Source organism: Homalodisca vitripennis, chromosome 4, assembly GCF_021130785.1.
Source record: "Homalodisca vitripennis isolate AUS2020 chromosome 4, UT_GWSS_2.1, whole genome shotgun sequence".
NCBI lineage: Eukaryota > Metazoa > Arthropoda > Insecta > Hemiptera > Cicadellidae > Homalodisca > Homalodisca vitripennis.
Genome location: NC_060210.1, coordinates 182,140,401 through 182,162,911, shown reverse-complemented (window position 1 = coordinate 182,162,911; position 22,511 = coordinate 182,140,401). Strand labels below are relative to the sequence as shown.

General features: G+C 33.0%; 1 protein-coding gene across 1 annotated transcript; it reads right to left on the bottom strand.

Annotated features, from left to right (window-relative positions):
• Window positions 1-833: 833 nt before the first annotated feature.
• Window positions 834-22,442, bottom strand: LOC124360740 (RNA polymerase II subunit A C-terminal domain phosphatase SSU72). The gene is made up of 6 exons (XM_046814599.1): window positions 22,185-22,442; window positions 16,234-16,323; window positions 15,492-15,635; window positions 5,608-5,747; window positions 3,482-3,600; window positions 834-2,494 (listed from the first exon to the last, which is right to left on the bottom strand). The coding sequence occupies exons 2-6, from the start codon at window positions 16,311-16,313 to the stop codon at window positions 2,393-2,395; spliced, it is 585 nt and encodes a 194-aa protein (XP_046670555.1). The 5' UTR covers window positions 16,314-16,323; window positions 22,185-22,442; the 3' UTR covers window positions 834-2,392.
• Between the last annotated feature and the right edge of the window lie 69 nt (window positions 22,443-22,511).

Here is a 22,511-nt window from a genome sequence, read left to right as displayed (position 1 = left end):
AGATCAGGACCTACATTGTAAATGTTTCAAGAGTGAACCTTATGAGGTCGGATTTGCGCCATTGTACTCTACTAATAAAGATCTTAAATTTGATGTACTCAACCTATGTTCTCATTTAAGATTTCCTTCTGACTCCTTGCGGGTGACATGACAATAAAATAGTAGTTACTTCAAAAACTAGATTTATAGGTGCAGTAATGATGTACAAAGTTTTATTGCTTTACCTGTAATCGTTCGGGAATTATCAAGTATGTGCGAGACTTTTTTAACATCCTGTATATTGCAATGTGTTGTTGTCACAGAAAAATTCTCAAACTTTTTATGGTTTGCAAGGTTTCCCAACATTTCCAGATTTTAAAATGTTCCTTAATTGGGGGTCTTTTAAGAAATTAGTCAATTCTTTCAAATTTGTAAAGTGCCCTAACTTTTGGAATTTCTTTTTACAAAATTCCCTGATTTTTTACAGGTTGATAGACCCAACAGTTAAGGAATTTCCTGTTTTTGAATATGAGACACCACAAGAGAGAATGAGAAACACTAATTTTTAGTTAGAATTTTACACTGCCTTATCCCATTAGAGTAGCATGAACTACAGTGATCTCCCTACCTGAAAAACTATGCTACAGCACAAAAAACCCTTGCACCAGAGAAAAGCAGGATTTCAGAAAGAACATAAATAAAGATTCTACAGTTCAGGCGATTTTCATTAGATTAAATCTGAGTTGTTTTTGTAATTGTTGTGAATGAAATATTGCAATGCATTCCACTAAATGAGATATCTCGCAATTAATAAAATAAAAGTAAATTGGGAGGAGGTACATTAATCGATAAAATCATACTCCATGTCATATTTATTAGTACAATAATGAATCACAGATAAGTTGAGGAATTCTGTGACTGATAACTGACATTGTTCTTACATTGTAAACTTATCTAGGATTTAAAATACATAAAAAAATAATATTGTCAATAATAAGCAAACAGTTTGATTTCATTAGAAACAAGTAATAAATAACAGAGCTAAATAGAAGAGTTTATTTAACTATACAAGTAAAATTAAGCTATTTTAAATCAAATAAAATTACATAAACGGTACCATCTGACAATTACAAACTTTCTCCCATGTCTTGTGCAATGCAAAATATTCTGAAAGTATTTTACTATTCCTGTATTGAGTTTCGTCTAGTAACCCCCCATTGTGCCACCTTTGAAACATTTTTAGGAATACACAACCTTTATGAAGAGTTTGGCCTCATGGGAATAAATAAACTACAAAGACAAATTAGAAAAAAACGTCCATTTGCTCGCTGTGTGGGAAGTAGAGGGGGTAGCACCACGACACCACGAGTCTTGCACAAACATACACATCAGGTCAAGTTTTGAATCGTGGTATAGTAAAGGTCATTTGAACACCAGCTTTTTCTGTTGTTAATAAAAATATAATCTACTGTTGCAAATCCTGTCAAGTGTGAAGTGCGTGCTATCTGTAGATTCTTCACAGAGAACTTTGTAAATGTGGATAAAGAAGTATTTCATGAATGGATTTTCTCATTTAAAGGTGGGAAAACAAATGTCCATTATAAAGAAAGAAGTACTAGGATGTCTGTTATCACTGATGAACTTGTTAAGAAAATTAGTAACAAGTTTTGAGTTTGATGGGTCCCAAAAATTCTTTCAAAAACACGATTAATCACACATATTCTTATGTACTAGCAGTTACCTGTGGCTTTGCACAATCTCATAGGCTGTGCATGTGTACAAGCATTTCTGGAATTATATTTCCAATGCCAATGTCGAGTTTCCCTTGTAACGATCAAAAGCATGTCAAAAAGTGCTTTGTAATTTACTCAGGTATTTTGTAGCTGCCGACCGCCACAAGTGTAACGTTTAGTAGCAAATTATTTAAAATCTCAAAATAGAAAACAATTGTCATAAATTACATTTAAAACTGGACTATTCATTTTGCTCTAGCAGTCACCACACACGCACCTGCACACACAAACTTAGACAGCGATGATATTAGATCCATCTTGCGCAATTCAGTACATTCCAAAACAGATATTCCCCTCAAAATACATGTTCTTTCGTAAACTGTAATGATCACAAACAACTGTAATATAATTAATTTAATTGTATCAAATCTGTATTAATTACTCTATGATTGAGAAAAATACATAAACCCCCCAACAACCGAATGCTACATATATACACAGATATAGATAAACAAAATAATTCATTCTAACCTGACCAAAAATATTTTATAACTGATGTTTCTAACTTAAGAGCTAGATAAAATTATATTTTTAAACACAACAATCATATTATATAAGCACTTTTAAAAAATGTCGAAAAAATATGATACATATAATATTGTGTATAAAGGGAGTACAGTTCAGTAGAAGAGCACACAATGCAGAAGTTGTCTCTGGCACTTGTTCTCGTATCTTTGGAGCATCTCATCAATGTCATTATCCAGGTCATCGCTCTTGGCCATCTGCAACAAGAACAGGAACTGTAACATCGAATATATGTAAACTGTAAACATGTGTTTCCTACAGATAAAATGTAAGGAAAAATGACATGTTTGCCTAATGATTCAAGGAACATTTTTAGCCTGTTGGATCAGGCTGCCGCACACATGCGGCCAAGTGTGCAGTCGTGGCCCATTGGCACAGGGTAGAGACCACTTGCAAGCCTTTTAATTTTGCGTTTCTTTGGACACGCCTCACTAAATTAAATGATGTTCAATATACTGGGATTCACAGCAGAATACTGGCTTTCTCATGTGGTCTATTTCGTTTTCCACTACGATACTTGGCAGCCTGTTTTTACTCAAAACGTCGAGGCGTTTCAGCCAGCAGCTGTTGTTAGTAAACACAAATATGGCTTTGTGTAAGCGTGAGTTATTCGATAAAGATATCAAATTATTGTGTGCCGTGAAAGATGTGATTATTTTGTTTTTGACATTTTGACAAACTATTTTGTGATGCAAACCTCAGCTATGATCTAGGCTATCTCGATGAACTAATACAAATATATATAAATATATATATATATATATATATATATATATATATATATATAAATGCACAAAAATCAATTAAATTATATCCGGGTCAGCAAGGATACCTGTACAGCAACAACCTGGGACTCAAGGGGTTAAATAGTCCTTTCTACATCATTAATTGGCATATTTCATTTAATTATATATGGTATTAGAACATTAACTTCTTATTATACATTTGGGTTTAAACTTAGATCCTGAGATTCTTTATCGCATAAGTAGGCCTCTAGCTACTAAGCAAATGTCAGATAGGATCACACCAACAGTTAAAAATTACATGGATACTAACTTGCCACTCCTATTATAAATTGGCATGGTTAACATTTTCAAAATTGAGAAATTCTCTTATTGTTGCCTTGTGGTTGTTTAGAATACTGACTACTCGTACAAATACTATGTAAGAAACAATACACTTACATGGGTAACCATTTCACAGATAAGGAATGCTCCTATCGTTGCTTCCTCGTGGTTATCTTGGATGTCGATGTTGATGACATGTACAGACGCGTTCTCCGTTGGCATTTTGTTCGTTATGTCTGAAACAGTTCAACCAAAACTTAAGCATGATTAATAATATGCCTTTGCCATTACATAATGAGAGAAGACTATAATATCCAAAACATTCTAATAACATTTGAGTGACTGTAACCTATCCAAATTAAGTTTGACAGGAAGCATTAAATGTAAATTTTGATTGAAATATGTTTTTGATGATGGAAGGATTATGAAAGAAACAGGAAATTTTCCAGAAAAAAAAACAACACTCTGGTATGATTTGTTTATTTTAACCTAGATTGTAGTTATGTATCTTCTTCAGCTTTTCACCTGAAGAAGAGATTAGATTGCAGATCTCGAAACGTATTGTCACTAACTTTTGTATCACTGAATGATGGCAAATGTCAGGAAATATCCTGTTTCTTTTATATTTTAAATCGAAAAACACTTCTTGATTTTTTTTTAACACAAGGACATTAGTTCTAGACCAAAGGAATGCAAGAAACAAGTGTGAGTGTAGAAAAATAATAACAGGATATTAATTCACTTTTTGTGTGGAATACTAGTCATAGTCAAAAACAGAGATGGATTATTTTAAAATATATTCTGTAATCCAAATACAGTTTTCGGTTTTATATATTAGTAGCTTTTACTGTTTCTTGCCATAACAAGCTAATCATTTTACAAGTAAAGTTTAACAATAACTATGGTTGACTAATTTCAATATTCTGTAAAAGGAACTTGGACAAAGGAGCATTTAAAAATCTAGCACTCTCTCTCGATTATTATGACTTAAATTTTGGATTGGTTTTAACAAAATCATGTATACTATATAGCAACAATCTCAGATGTTACAAGGCAGTATTATACAATCATCCTGTTGTCTTTTAAAAACATATATATTTGAGTACAATGAAGATTAAAATAAGATAATAAACTTAGACTTTCTTCCTTTGTCTCTACTGGATATGTATATGGTTAGCTGACACTTATTTACGTGTTTTCATGATTGACTAAGTATTCCATACTAATAAAAATTTGATCTGAGAACAATTTTATAATTTCATGTTTTTAACCCTGTTGATACCCTCTGATTCAACTTCCACCAAAAATACTGTGGCCGACGATCAATTTATTTTTTATGGGAAATTTCTTTATTGATTGTATCAAAACTAGTTTGTGTGCTTATACAACGCAAATTGGCTCTCAGCTCCTGAAATAACAGCATTTCTTGGTTTCTAACTACCTGAAATAACAGCATTTCTTGGTTTCTAACTACCTGAAATAACAGCATTTTTGTTTCTTGGTTTCTAACTACCTGAAATAACAGCATTTCTTGGTTTCTAACTACCTGAAATAACAGCATTTCTTGGTTTCTAACTACCTGAAATAACAGCATTTCTTGGTTTCTAACTATTTTTCAAACTTGATCCAGGAATTGACTGGCCGTATGCAATGCATTTTTGTTCAGTTATAAAACTTTTATTTATCCATTATGACATATTGTAATGCTCAGAAAATGCTGACCTTCAGAATAAAAACTTGTTATACCTGTAGTGCATAACATTATGAAGCTACCCAAGGCATAGTTATTAGGACATACTTGTAAGTAAAAATTGTGTTTGTGTGTAAAACTATATTTTTTCATATTATTTAGTTTATTGAAAACGGTTTAGTTTCATTGAAGAAAAGTACTCTTCTGTTATAAATTATAGAACCAGAGGGGTTAAAAAATTGTCATTCACTTTCTAATGAGAACACACTATGAATAGGTAATTTTTAGATAAAATAAATCATAACATATAACAATATGAGCATCTAATATGAATTTTAAAATAAAAGAAAGTCACATAAACAGTATTATATGTGACACTCAAAGTTTGAAATAAACTTAAAATTGGAATAAAACTCTGGCAGCTGTATATACACACCATAAAGTCTGTGTTAGCAGTATGCAAATATTTTAGTTATTAGTGGAACCATATGAAAAATTTTGCCATTGCAAAATGGCTCTCAGGCTGACAAATAGTAACTATATAGAAACTTACACTCGACGACTTGATCGTAGACTCTTTCCTCGCAGGTAACGATGATGTCGAACCTGTCCTTACATTGTTGGAACCTCTCTGGCCGCACTTTGATACGCTTATTGCGATCCAACATGTGTAGAAGACCATTCTGGGTATAACTGTATGTGGGGTTAAGGAAAATTCGGATGCAATAAGAAATAATCACTGTCATTGTTTTAAGCTGAAGAAGTATAACTGCAATATTATAGTTGTTTACCCAAGTAGTTATAATATCAATGCAACATTCACTGTAAGAAATCAAATTTATGAATTTTTGGCGTAAAACAAAATTTTGGATGATTCAGATGATAAGAAATAACATTTTCCTGGTTCAATTATCTATGCCAAATTGTTTATATAAATAAAAAAATGCAAATGTCACAGTGTAGTTCCTTAGATGATGTCACAATGAACAGTTATCTATTCACTATTCACACCACTAAACTTTGTAAATTGTATATGTTTACTCAGATTATTTACAAATCACATAAAAGTGACACATTTTTATGTACAAATGTATATACAGTTTTTCCATTGTTTATTGTCTTTATATATATTTTTGCACACTAAAGTACATTTTGTTTTGAACAATTTCATTTATAAACAACAGCATTTTTATATAAATCTCTGTTGTTTGTTGTTAATACAAGAGGATCTTTGCCCTACCTAAGGGGTAAAAAATAATTTTCATGAAGATCTTTGTACATGTATTAAACACAGAACAAATGCCCTTTTTATGAACTTCCCCCCTCTCCCCAAATATTGTTTTTATGTAGGAGTCTTGATTTATTGGGATAGCAATTTTTTTTTAGTTCTCTAAAACAATTATAAGTCAGTACTACATGACAATAGTTTTAATCCAAATCTATCCATATGGTTTTTTGAGGTTAGAATCGAAATGGCCACCAGTACAGGAGACTCAACATGGACATGTCAGCTGTACTGGTAGCCATTTTTATTTTAACCATAAAATAACAGGAATACACCTCAAACACTACTACTCTCTTATTTTGAACTGTAGAATAATGGGAAATGTCTCTCTAGCAGTATTTGCTTCAATGGAAAGAACTCAATACACCTGTTTGTAGTCACTACACTCTGATGGCCAACTATGAAACCAGTACTACAATATATGAAAAGTATATTTGAACAGTACCTGTAAGTGTTGCTTTTATGCAATTAACATAGAAATAGTTTTACTGGTTTTGAAAAGTTTCTATTGTTGTGTTTTGTCTTCCTTCTTTTCTCTTATTGTTCAAATGTGTAAATAAAATTAAATAGAATTAAATAAAAAATATGGACTTTAGTTCAGTTTATATATTTGGTTAAACTGTTAAAAAAATTCTGAAATCTTATATGAACAGCTAACAATTTCATAAACATTTCATAAATAAAAGAGCAACTATGCTGTTTATAATGGATCATGTGATACTTGAAAGAAAACAGCATAAACTGGATTGATTAGCATACAGATGAACACTTTTGCAGAAGTTGAAATGCACCAGGGTTTGATGCGATAAGTAATGAATATTTATTTTACCTCTTAAACCATTGTGGACAGCTGATGAGATTCCATCTTATGGTGGATGAGTCTTATAGAATAGCGATGAGTCTAGCTCATCATAGCGTACTATCTGGTAGATTGCATGAACGATTAAACAGCTTACTACATAATAATGGTGTTTATTTAGTTTTATACTTTTAAACGTCCATAATCTCCAACACATGGCAGTAGTAGTTCAAATTTAACATGTGCTCAGTTAAGCATATTATATTTTGAGTAGCACTAGATTATTTACTGTTAGTATTCAAATTTATTAGTACTCACAAAATCAGTCTATTGCAAATGTCCTCATAGTAGCACTTACAAAACATTTTTATATAACTTTCTGTAATAATTTTTTATAAAAACTTGCAGTGAACAATAAGAAGTAGTAATATATTATATTCACCCTGCAGGAATATCACCACTATACTGAAAATCGTAAATGGTACTGCGTTTGTCTAAACTATTAACAAATATTAGGGCCAACAAGATAGACCGTTCAAGAATGGGTGATCTCTATGGGATAAGGATAGATCCTCATCATCCTGACATTCTTGTCATTTAAGATTGAAGGGGATTAGTAAATATTTGGCATCTTGCTATTATCCGGAGGCCACGCTGTCCCTATCTACTATTTGTTATAATCTATATAAGTAGGTAAATACATAAGTACGTATATGTAGGGTAGGTAGAACATACCACCCAAACGAAGAGACATTTTCTCCCTTAGGGTGGAAATGTATTTTTTCATTCTTTTTATGCCTCTCTCCACTTTTATTTAATTAGTAAGTAACTTATTGGGGTAAATATGAAATTAACACCCGCAGTGGGAAAAGACAAATTTCGTGTTATTGACCTATTGCTATAGTCCTAAAAAAAAAAACAATATAAGGTTTCAAGGGGTGAAAATACGTATAGTATTGTAAATAGAAAAAGTTAAAGTTGACCTTTATGAGCGCTCATGTGTTTTGAGCTATTGGGTATTATCTCAAGGACTTTTCTTTTTTTGTTATAAGTGCGGGGTGGAAATATATGTATGATAACCTAATCTAACCTACTCGTATCGCATAATAAGAAATAGTAGATAGGGACATAGTAGCCTTTGGATAATATCAATATACCGAAGATTCTTAAGGTTAACACATTGAGTGTGCATGGATTCCACCCACGGCTGCATGTCACCAGTGACGTGTGGGAGGGATAACTCCTGTCTCTCCCTTGTTCTTTTGTGTCTTGAGAATTCTTTTTTTTTTGTCCCTCCTTGGGATCTTCTTGTGGCAGTGTTAGTTTAAACTTACAGTAATTTGGTGAGTATCAGTGCAATATTGTGTAGTAATCAATTCCTAGCACAGTATTTACACTATTGTACAAAACTCTAATGCTGTTGTATCTGTATGTTATTCAATTATGTACAAAATACTGGAGGACATTTTTAGGGTCCCTGGTTACATACAAGCCTATTCCTATTCCGAAAATCCCTCCAGGCTATACCCCATTGGTCTTGAAAACTCCCATAACACTAGACTATCTATTATATTAAGGGACTTAGCCTAATCAGCAGATAGTGTGTTTTAACCACGTCAAAGTCTAGAATAATAAGTATAATAATTTATACACATTCAAACAGGTAGTAGTAAATGTTTCTTGTATTCATCTGCCAAAGTCAGTTACACTTTACAAATATTATGTTACATGCAGAAGCTTTTCTTGGCTCGGATTTAAGTGTACTCTATACTGAAATGCCATAATTTATTACATCAAAGCTAAGGACTTCGGCTTCAGTCTCTCTTTAGACTTAGGAAAGACAGTAGCTGTAGGGATTGACTTCACTTAAATAGGCAAAGGTTGGTATTGGCCGACTTGTAGACCCTGAATAAATTTGGAATTTGCCAAAGAATCTGACAGAAAAACAAATCCATACTGACCCCAACCAAATGAATCTCGAGAGAAGGCTTGCGGAGCATAAGATGGTTATCACTCCTGAAAACTATCCCGAAAAGATCTTCTTGGAGGAGATAGCTTTGAAGATGTGGGAGTGCATATTCAAGGTCTTCCTAAGGTGTATGCCTGCAGTTCAGGAATTGATTCCTCGGAAGGTACATTTTCCTGCTGTTTAGTAATGTGTGAATCGTTAGCTGTTAGCCAGGAATTAGCTGCAGGATATACATGCCATATTTAAATTATCAGCAGCAGGAAAATTAGGTCTTCTATACCATTATTTATTCACCTATTGGTGCAATAAGGTCCAGAAGTATAGACAATAAAAGCAGATGAGCTTGCATGATCTGCGTTGATTAACAGCCAACAAATGAGATCTGGGAAAATTGATGTAATTGAGTGGGTTTGATTGTAGTATTATTCATTGTAAGGGGATCAAATTGTAACGAGTTTCTTGTGTTTATTTTGTTCTTAGAGAGGATTTAATTTAGATAATATTCTGAAAGGGACTTTGCAAGATAATTATTAAATCCAGCATATTCAATATAATTTTCCTCATAAAATTTTCAATTTTAATAGAATCTGCAAGGAATGATTTTCATTAGATACAAGATTTATACTTCTATTTAATACTACAGAATATTGTTAAAATAAATATTTTGAATTTTATGCAGCAAATTTTGAAGCAACTTTTTGTTTTCTTAATAGAATCAAATTATTTTTGTGAGAAAAGTGTATATCTAGATTTTATCAAGACTTTTTCAATATTTTCGAAGTGTTCCAAACATTTGAACAAACTTTTAAAGCAACAGTGCAATGACTAAACTTTGATTTAATTGATTGACCGTCTCTCACTTTGTGAGTTGTAGATAGCATATTATGTGTAGTGCACCTGTATTGTGCAGTCTATGGTTTGTGATTCTTCACACAGTGATGATTTTGGATTAATGGGATGGTACTATATATAAAGATGTCCTTGTGTCAGTAATGGTTATCTCATCTTGCTACACCAGGTACGGAAATCAGAATTTCCAACAGAGATCTGATCAGACAACCTTCTATGTATATCTGATGTCATTTTGCTGCACCAGGTACAAAAATAAGATCTCCAACAAGGGTCTGATAAGACATCCTTTAGTGTACTCTCCTGATGTCAGTAATGGTTATCTCATCTTGCTGCACCAGGTACAGAAATTAGGATCTATGACAGGGGTCTGATCATGTATCCTTTTATGTATTTCTGATGTCATTTTGCTACACCTGATACAAAAATTAATACAAAAATTAGGATCTCCCTCAGGGGTCTGATCAGACATTCTCCAATATATTCCTGATGTCAGTAAATGGTCATCTCGCTGCACCAAGTAAGAAATTAGGGTCTCCTACAAGGGTCTGGTCAGACATATCCCAATGCATTTATGATGTCTGTAATGGTTATCTCATCTTGCTGCACCAGATGCAGAAATTAGGATCTCCGTTAGAAGTATCATCAGAAATCCTCAACAACATTGGTTTGTTCTTAGGTTGTGTTGAGTATTTGTTCTAGTGGTGATTTACTAAATTACAACAGATAATTTCATCAGTATGAAAAGATAGTGGGTGGTTGGCCTGGAACATCTGGTATAATATAAAAACCTGAAACTGTTTTATATTACCGACCTCATCTTACACATGTTATGTTTGCAATCTGCAAAACCACTCACACTGGGCAATACCAAACATGAACCATCCTCTAATAGTAACAGTCATCAACTGAAATTTTACAATTTATACACAAGATCCTGTTTTATTATGCACATCTTCAATGTAAAAATGATCTACGATGTTGAAAACTTCTTCCAGTCGTGAAGTTTATTGACAAGCCTACAAAAATCCATTGTAACCACTGATAATATTGCTAAATTTCATAATTTGTTGAGACCCGTCTTCCATTCATGAGACTCAGATCAACTTGTGCGTACAAAGCCACTTCAGATCAAATAACTCAGATTAACTTGCTCTACTTTACCAGCTTGAGCTAAAGAGTACTTATTTTGGAGGTAATTTTCTGTAGTGGAGAATGTTGTCTCTCATTTTACTCGTTATCATAGTCATTGAACTTATACGATTGTTCTCTCAACTCGCCAGGCCACTATGGGTGGCTATGGCTGTTCTCTGTGTCAGCTCATTGATTTTATGATCACCTACTATCCCTCACTTCAGCAAGCCACACTTAGTTTATTGGCCTCTCTCTGTTTTGGCAGTTCAGCTCGTCAGGCCACTACGTGTGGCCCACTGTATTGTGCAGTTATAAAATTTAATTTTTATACAGTTGTGGCTAGAAAGTGCTGTAATATCTCAGCCAAATAATTAAACAAGATCAATATAATATTTCTTTATTTGCAGCAGAAAACATAGTAAATATTGTTTAGAATTGGTTTTTATTCAAGTGTCAGTGTCACTGTAGCTGCTAAAGTGTATTCTACAAAAGTACAACAATAATATTGTATTCGGTGGAGATGAACCTCAAAATTTGGAAATGAGTTAATATTCTGTTAAGACTAGAGACCTACTTGTATTTTTATTATAAAGTAAAAATACTTTTAAAGTAGATCAACCTATAACTTTAATTATATACTACTTCTGTGGCATGTGACCGCCTCTGTGATCGGGTCGGTCACTAGGTAGGATGTAGTCAGCCGACCTTTTACCGAGGATCAAGACGGGGCACAATCAGGCTGTTTGGTTGGTGGACAGGTTTGGGCCAGAACACACTGGTGGGATCACCACGTGGTGTTCACCACTATCGGAAAATAAGTATCACAATGATATGAAAATAACCTACCCTTGTTGCACTTTGTTCGTTTAAAATCAAATAATAAACAACCAAAGTTTTAACCTTGATCTAATAAACTTTGTAAATTATTTGAGAATTTCATTTAAATCTGTTATTTGAAGAGCCGGATGCCAAATGTGTAATTTAAATCCGAATCGAAGTGTCGATACACGGTTACGCAAGCGCCAAGTGGCGACACAGAACCCAGCTGGCCACTATGCTGAGAGCATAACCACCTGAGACTCCATTTGAGTTGAGCGAGAAATAAGTTTGGACTACACTTAGTGGCCTACCGATCACATAGTGTTATCCTTTTGACTAGTAACCATGCATGTTTCATAAGAGCGTGCCATGTGATACCAAAAGTAACATTGCTCGTTCTGTCACTAAACAGGTCTTGGAGGGTTTTTAATCGTTCAACTGAACACATGTGCTATCTAACAGAGAATGGTAGAAATACTTCACACAGTTTCCGTTGTCTCAAAAGTGCAGTGGCATAATTCTCAGTTTTCTATTCAGTAATAAATTCTTGCTGATTCATTGTGGCTTGTCATATGAACAATAAAATAGATCAGAACTGTAAAATAAAATAACCAACCAGCTTATTACAATTCATAGTTATTTAATTGGTTATTACATTTGTTTTATTTAGCATTTTGTGAATTATGTATTATTAAGTGATGATTAGGGAATAAATATTACGTAAATATCAATTGTATAAAATTACTTAAATGAATTTTTGCTGAGACTTTTATGAATGGAGAAAGTTACAAAATTACAATAATGATAAAAAATGATTGTACAGGTACAGATTGTCGGCTAGCATCGGCACTGTAACGTAATGGATGGGTACGAGTGTAACGTTGCTTTCACACCTTTAACACCACCTTTTATAAACTTCTATAAGTAGATTTGTAGACATTATTGAACTGTAAATTGGCCTTTTTATGCCTTTCCTAATTATGAATTTATAAAAAACAAAAATTTACTGATTTATTATATTATGTTTTAGTAAGTTTTTAATTGTGTAAATATAAAAACTAAAAAAGTAATCTTTTGTTTAAAAATTGCCTGTCCACTTTAGCAAACCAAATATGATTAAAAAGCAACAAAAACTCACTTTTTGGGGCATGTCTACTGTGAAAAAACCATCAATGGGTTAACAACAAGACCTGCATACAATTAGTGATACAAATTTGTAAGATTGGCAGTGAATCATACAACAATAATATGCATTACACAGTCCTGTTAGTCTAGTATGTAATAGCAGTGTGTGTACTCTCTCCCTTACCTCATAACTAAACAATTAAGGTTATTTTATTATTAAAAAATGTATTTTGATATATACCTATTTTTCACAAACACTTTTACTCCCTTGCTTTTGGATTTTAAGATTTAATTAATACGCATCCAAATGCTTTTCACTTTTTCTTATTAAGTGTATAATCAAAGAATTTTTAATCAAAAATAACACTATTAAAGAATTACAAGTTTATATTTTTTATACAAAAAATAAAGAATATTTAAAAACTAAAATGTTTTTAGGTGTGAATAAAGTAGGCTATGTATTTTAAATGAGACATCTCCTACCAACCACCAACTAGGGGGTAAAAAGTGTTTTGAGGCTTAACATTGTTCTTATGCAACTAAATATAAAATGGCCACCAGAAGAGCCGACTTCTCTTACCATAAATATTGAGGGAAATTTAGATCTGACCAGTAGGGTTAGAACAAGAGCCTTTTCCATTATTATCAACAAAACATCCCAAATTTGTACAAAAAATAATACATTCCAATGTCACTTCAATATCTTAAAGTTGCAAAGGTTTTTGAGTTAAATTGATTGCTATTCATATTGACCTTCTTTGCAGACCTGGTACAAGACTGATTGGGTGACCGGGATGGGAATTTGAAATTTTAACACTCCGTCACTATTGCACAAACAATTCAAAAGAATTATGTTTGAAGCAGAACTTATCGGTTAAAAGGATAACAAAATATAAAAATCAATATATGATCCGTTTGTATTTTACAAACAGTATACAAACAATGGTTTACAATGATTTACAAACCTAATCCAAAGCACTAACTCCAACTAAAAGTTCTTCAATGTATCTTAAATTCTACACTTAACTGCTTACAACATTCTTCTGTACGGGAAGGCAATGATTTTTCAACCGCATCAATCGGTTGGTTGTGCCTTCTGTTGTAATCCTTTGAACAAAAAAGTGTGTAAAACTCATGCAAAACATTTAATTCATCATACAATTCTAAAACCTGCATGCAAGTATAAGTGGTTTCATTCACAAAGGAAATGATTTACCAAACACTGTGTTCATACTTACAGATACGTTTGGACATTTATAGGCATCATAAATAAAATATTGCCAAGAACCAATGACATGCAAATGAAAAATTACAAATATTTTTGTATCGTTTTTAAAGTTTGATATATACATCAAATCCAGTCCAGTTGTCTCATCAGGTGCATGAGTCTGTGACAGTGTCAGACTTCAGACGATGGCACTAATTGGAAGGTGAAATGGAGCTAAACTCTCAACATTAGCAGTACAGTAGTACTGTAAAAAGTACTAGGTAGATACTATGCATCAATTGGCTCTCTTAATTCAGGTAATGTATTAATATGATATGTGACATGGACTCAGTCCCATTTTAAAGGTGACATCGATTATAAGAGTAGCAAAAGGCCAGTCAGCCACTCCGTCTATGCTACAAAGCCCATGATTGCCACACTCAGTGTGTCAATGGTTAAATCTGAAAATAGATGTTCCTGTGTTATTTTCAATAATCATTAATGTCATGGTGTTAAAGTAAAGTAAATATGTCTTATTTTACCAGGCGAAGTTAGGGCTAAGAAGCCCTCTCTAACACTTAACCTGGGGACCAACGGCTTAAAGTTGACTTCCAAACCACCACCAATGGCCGGGCAGGCGATCCGCTTGCAAGGACAGGATCGCTTAGCGATCCCCTATCCAAGCAGCAGCGACGCTCGACGTTGCTTGATCTGGTTATCTTGCAACCGTTGTACCCACCACGCTGCGCCATTGGCTGCTACAGAAATTATCACAACACCCTTTATAAAACTTGAAGGCTTAATAATTAATTCCTTCTTGTTCCACACCTTTCCTCATTTATACAACTTACCTATATTTACTGGCATCTGTATAATATTTTGTCTGTTCTATGAATGCCAAAATTATTCTGATTTTTTAGTATTCTTTAAGATTATTCTAGTAATATTTTATAATTGTTAATAATTCCAAAAGATTTTTCATTGATTTGATCAGCACGAACTGCTACCTGAGATTTTATTGTTCTGTAACTCGCTAAGCCGGAGATAATTTACTTATTACTAATTTAAGTAGTACTAGGAATACTTACTCATTCTTCACCTCAACCTAAAACAGTGTTAGTAATGTAAAATAATCACATGCACCATTTAACAGAACCAACTTCATAGTTAGACAAAATCTAACGAGTTCCAACAAAAAAGTGACATAAAGAGAATCAAGAAAACAGCAATAGTGAGTGACCAAAGGATACAAAGATTTGTCTTTGTTGTGAAGGTCTTGATAGATCTCCTCGTACGAACAGCTGAAGTCGTAGACGTTTGGTCGGTCCGGAGCTGTCCCCGGCAGCTTCACTTTGTCTCCTGTCCCAAACGACCGCACTTGGAAGCCCTTTTTACTATAAAAGAATATTTTCTATTACAATCAAAACTACTTTGAACCATACTTGCAAGCTAATACTAACAAAGTATTAAGCATTCACATAGGTTATAGAGGTGATGTGGTACTTTTCTTAGTAATTATAAAAGTAACTTGTCAACTTATAACCTAGTAGCCACAAGAACAGTTTCATTTTGAAATTACTACAATATCTTTCACTTCAATGTTAGTTATTGGCATAATTATGTTCCATAAACCCATTCACAGTACAAAGAAACTTTTAGACAATAAATGTGTTTTGGAAGGGAACTATCTAAAGATGGCAAAAAGGTTAACCAAGCTACAATTATTTGTAGAGATTAAACTCTGAGATATTCGTTACATAGAGGTTCAGCTTTAAGAACTCTTTTAGCAAATATTTGCAATATAACAATCATTTGTTAATCACAATAAAACAAACTTCATTTAAAGAATTTTCTGATGTAAGGCATTTTCTCTCGGACCCTTGAGATTTGTTTGGTCAATGTTTCATTCTGTTAAATAGTGAATAAATTTCAGGATTTTTTTTATATACACATGCCTATAAATGTATCACCTGTAAGTCTAAATTACAGTACCTCAGGAAAGCGTGAGCCTCCATGCTCCTGTTCATATTGCTCGAGCAAACCACAGCGATTGAGAGGTTTGATGAAGGCATGACAGCAAATCTGAAACATAGGTAAGTTTTCAAGAAAGTGGAAGGGTCAGATTGTTAGGAAGAGACAAGAATTTGACAATGACTATAGGAACTCACACCCACAACCACCCATCACCATCCAACATGTTGGTTGCCTAAAGCACACTTTGCAACAGTGGCTGGAGCATCTGAATCCGTATACTCCATGCCCAACACTGTTACTAGTTATGTGAGTATGGAAAATCACTGTCCATCTTAACGCCTATGCAATGAATAACATTATCAGTTATTACTGCAAATCAAAATATGAACATTTGATATCAATCATCTGTTTTGCAACCACAGTGTAAATCAAGCTATACGTGACTATAGCCACATCATAGCGGGAACGGCTGGTGCTCAGCCACAAGATGGTAACTTGAAATATTGACTGTGGCAGACGACATGTTGTATCATTAATGCCAAGACCACCCAGTGGCCCATGTAGCCACAGTGGAGGTGTTAAATACATGTATTGTAGCTAAATAGTTATTGTACAATGACCGGTTTTTCTTTTCAACATCCAATCCCACGCCATAATCGCCAGAAAAGTGGCAGGTCAGTGGTGTGCACAGTAGTCGATCGTCCACTACATTAATCACTACAAAGTTCAAGTAGCTAGTTTGTATTGAGCAGCAGTCGCGTAAACATGTCCACCTTTATTTATATTTCCGCCAAACGTAAATTGAGGAGTGTTATTCGTTTTCTGCAAGCAGAAGAGAATAGTGCAGCAGAAATCCACTGGAGAATGTGTTAGTTACAGAGAAAACATTAACCCATTGCGGATCACTGACGAGCTGGGCTCGTCACGCAGCGGCTGGGCCTAACGGCACGATGACGAGCACAGGTCGCAAAAGCGATCTGCTTTTAAGTTTCTCTCCAAATAGTTCTATTAGTGTCTGATAGATCAGGCGATAGTCTTCACTTGTCAACTAAGAGTGTTTAACAACGGTCTATGTTTAGAGTTTTCAAAAGTTTTATAAATATCCTACAGATCGCAGCTGTATGTCAAAGTTGAAAAATCATTCATGTGAGTTTACTCTCTGCTTTTTAGCACTTCTGATTGGGTGTTTTCCTCAGTTGTTATTATAATACTGTACTTTTGAGGTTAGTGACACAACTAATCAATGCAGACGTACATGTTGGCGGGTTTAGTCTAGACAATGGCCCGGATGTTGCAATCGCTTCGCCCGAGCTTCTTTATTTAGACTATGATTCAGACATCATCCCTGCCACCCCGGAACCTTGCTCGCGTGTTATCGTTCCTACATCATGGATACCCCAGTAGGATCATGTTCCATCTGAACGAATACCTTCACAGCTGAATTTTCTAGTATACAATAGCGAGCGATACGATGTGGCGCACCATTGCTGTTCGAGCGGCTGCTGCCGTAAATTAATTCATGCCCGCGCGCCAAAATAATATGATCCACAATGGGTTAAAAGTGATGCAGAGTTCTTATACGTAGCATGATGGGAAGGATTGATTCAGGGTCACATTCTGGACACTGCACTCATCGTAAGGTGAAAGGGAGCTCAATTCAACATTCACATTTTCTAATATTTGTTACATTAAGTGTTAAAAGATCTTGGTGACTTTCATTCATTCCAGGTTATACCACTTATTTCCCCACATAATTTGCACTGGTTTTTAAAACAAAGCCAATTTAAACCATGCTATCTTAGAGATCAGCTCTCATAAGAATGGATTGTTATTAAGACAAGCGAATTCACAGATCAAAGAGAAAATAAACAATACAAAATTCCAAATACTATTTTTGGATTACCTATCAAATACTGTAATATGGTTCGAAGACTGGAATAATGCAGGAAATTATTAAATACAAGTTAGAAGTACGCTAGACCATACGTCGCATAACTGTTTTCTCATGAGTTTCAAGTCTATGCTATGGGCTAAAGGATCCAAAGCTGCTTTGACCTACCGCCAAAAAGGACCAAACGTTACATGTAATTATGCAGAAAGACTGATGTCCCCCAAAACCCCTCCCTCCTCCGCTGAAAGCAATGGGTCTTCCCTAGATGACATCCTTACCAGATGAGGGCCATCAATCTCGTCTATTTATAAATTTAATTTCATCCAAATTGAACTCCAAAGCTAAATTTGTTCTCATTAATCTCCCAATATATCCCTTAGAGATAGACTTTGCTCTCAATCAAATCCCATGAAAAGATATACACCAACATTTAACTCAATTTTGCCAAAGTAGAAACAAAGTTTCATCCAAATTTAAAGCCTATATAGCTTACTTAGATATTGAGTTAGAGAAATAACTCAATATCTAAGTGAGCTAAAGGCTTTAAATTTGGATGAAACTTTGTTTCTACACTCAAACGATCCTGCCTATGTAGAAGTGAATGTTCATGTAAAATTCCAATCTAATAGGTAAAACCTTTCTCAATACGTAGGCTTTGCTAATGCTTAGCAAAATCCCACGAGGGGCATGCAACAACATTGAACTTGATTTTGTCCACATAGAAATGAAGTTTCATTTAAATTTAAATTCTATAGCTCAGTTCCTTCTTGAGATATTCCCCAAGTGATAGGTTTCACTAACGTACAACAAAATCCCATTAACGGATATGCACTGTAATTGACTAAACCTCGCCTATGTAGAAATGAAGCGTCATAAAAATGTTCAATTCTACTGCACATTGTATTCTCGAGATATCCAATGGAAGACAGATAGACAGAAGACAAATTTTGCCATCCTACTGAGTGGTAGCATAATTACGTCTATTGTTCAATCCATTCTTACGATCCTGCAAAAAGTTATTATTCGCTGATGCTCAACAAAATCCCATGTTGGAAAATTCAACATTGTCAAACTCGATAATACGTATATATATAAATGAAGCTTCATGCAAAATTTCATATCTGTACTTCAATTAGTTTTCGAGACATCATGGACAGATAAAAGTGAAATGTTTCCAGCCATATCCCTCCCAGGTGAACAGGCTTCACTAATGCTCAGCCTATTATTGAATTGTTGATGCTAGCACACTTTAAGAAAATGTTGTCGCTGACATACCATAGTTGATGTATTGGAAAGGTTTGAATATTTAAAAGAGAGCTATTTAACTTTCTATTTTATTAACTTAGATTTTAACTCATAACTAGCTATGCTTTTTTGAACACCCATCATTCAACACAATATCAGAAATCAGGCTTTAATACCTCCGTAAAATGCTGATAAAATTAAAATTACTCAAACCTATATAACAATCTACAGAGTGTTTTAAAGCAATTCTATACTATTTTCTTAAATATTTAAAATTAAAGTATAAGTTTTTTATAAATCTTCATAAGTAACATTTTAATAAACTACATAACAAAATAATCCAACCAATATTTAAAAACAATAAACACTCATTTCAGTTGAATAATTAAGGTAAACATTACTCAGTTCATAAAATTTTAAGTGTAGTTCTGGTATATGTTATTAATTCAAAAAGATCGTGCTCCATTTACAGCATTTTGTACATTTTTCTTTTTTCTTGACAAAATTATGTATTGTTATATAATTCTTTTCATAAGAATTACATTCATTACACTTACGTGGGAAAGATTAAATGTTCAATGGGAGTAACGCTTTTATGAGAGAAATGTTCTCAAGTGTTAACTTATTACACATAAAATGTGTTAAGGAATTATCTAAGGATGGCAAGTTTTATATACATATTTTTAATCAATGACATACCACAATGACAAAATATTCCTTAAAACACAAATTTAACAGAACTTTTCATGAACATAAACCAATTTAAAAGGGGCGAAAAGATATTTGTTATGCTCATCTAGAAAAAGTGTAACAGTAAAAGTATAAATATTGACATTAATTTGTAATTTAAGTTTATTTGTCCTAATAGTCTTTCAAGTTTTTTATATTACATAAACATCCAAAGTAAATAAACTGAAATATTTCATAAAATTATTATAACATTTTATATCAACACAATATTTTTTGGTTTCAATTTATTATTACTGTACACATATTTTATAAGCCATCAGATATTAAGTATATAGATAAAAAAGAAAATAGAAACAGTAAAAATAAGTATACGCATATGTCCGGACAAATTTATTTTTTAAAGACACTGGTATTTTAAACCTAAAAATTAATTATTGATAATTTTATGTAAGTATTTCTTACCTATAAATAATGGTACTTTAAGCTATTTAGTTTTAATTTACGCAATGCTACTTTACAATCAAAATAACAGAAATCATGTAATTATTGCTAAATAGACTTTGAAATAGTTTATATTAAATTTTCACTAACATTAGAGCTGAAATACAAGTACAACTGCTTACAGCCCTAGGTTGAAATTTTAATTGTACGGTAACCATTTGAAATAAAGGTTCTAGAACATAAAGTTACATGTTTAGAATTACTTTGATGAAAAGAACAAAGTTTTTGTACAAAGTTAATGAATCAGATCTATGTTACATCTCTTGCAAACCAAAATATTACATTTTATTATTGTTACACTTAAGATTAGTGCAAACTTTAGCCAAAACGTATGTTTTATTTACTATATTAATTTAAATCTTGGCATATATGATCTATTTGGTTCTAAACATTAAAATCTCCACATTCTATTTTTTCACAACAAAATTCCATTTATTTCTTATCCCAAGATCAAGTCATTTAAATAGAGTGTTTTAAGAATAACAATGTTAGCACACCAGGTATGGAAGGCAAAAACGATTACTCTTTTGCTTTGTCACAATAAATCTACGTTTAAAGAAATTAATAACATATAATAATATGCTTTACGGCTGCAGTATGGTAAGCGGCCACCAACACATTGAATCAGGCTACAAATTATCAATTAGAAATGCCTAAGCTATTGAATACTAAAGTATTCTAATTATAGTTATTAAAAATCAATTATTGCCGCTCTTTTTGATGTATTGAGTAACAATATTTTTCCAAATTAATTCAAACAAAGTCAAAGAATTTATATTGTATTTGAGTAAAAACCGTTAGTAGAGTGGGGCGATATACATGTGTTATTCCAAGTCACAAGCTGTCAGGCATATTATTATCCTTCAAAATAGTAATAGACTTAAGTAAATAAATGTTACACTTTTTTATTTGTAAATTTTATAAATACACACATCCCAAAAACCTTTAGTTATCATTAAATTATTCCTCGTTTAAATAAAAAAAAAAAGCTGAACTATACTATAATTTGAAATACCTATAACATATTTCAGCTTGAAATTTTGGATTTAGTAGCTTAGATAATCGTGAGTATATAAATTATTCAATTGTGGTGGTGGCCACTGATTATACTGCAGCCTCCTTTACAAAAAAAACTGCTAAAATGTAACAAATACTTTTCCTGAATTTATTACACTAGTTTTACCCTTTCACGGTAGTGAATAGGATAAAACAGTTCATATAGATGACAATTTATTACAGACTACCAAAAGAATGTATATGAATATTTTCCTGCTCTCCTATGCACAGAATAGAACTGAATCACAAACTAGGCCTAGATTCTTTTCATTAAGTTACCTCAGGGCTAACCAGTAGTAGCTTAGAGCTAATTCATTTGAAAGCTAATAATTTAATTATTTGACTATAACGATTGAAACATTACTTAATGAAACATGAAAACGTTTAGAGCCTACATAAGTTGAGAGTATTTGGTACTATTCCTAGGCCTAAATGCTGTAGAACGTTATTTTGTTTCAGGTTGGTTCACTTCATCATACAGTTTTTACAAAGAAATGAAATGCTTCCTCCTAATACCACAACTGAATACTAATAAAAACAATTTTAAATAAACAAAATCCCAATTGATAATAAATAGGCAACCTACTTTTAAGTTGGAAGAGTGGAATAGGTAACCTAAACTAGTCCATGTAAAATTTTCAATTAAAAGGATCAGCTCTCTTAAATTTTCAATTATGTAAGGATCAAGATAAATAATATCATACATGAGAAATGTATAGAAATAAAATGGCAACTAAAATCCCGTTAATAAACAAAGTAACTGACGTCTCCGAAGAGTCTGATCTAATATTTTATTGAATCTAATAACAAAGCTCCTAAAGACATTCCCATTCCCAATAGACAAAATAACAATATGGCCAATGCGAAGGTTGGTGAATTAAAGCAGTGATTAAACTGTAAAACATAAAATCTC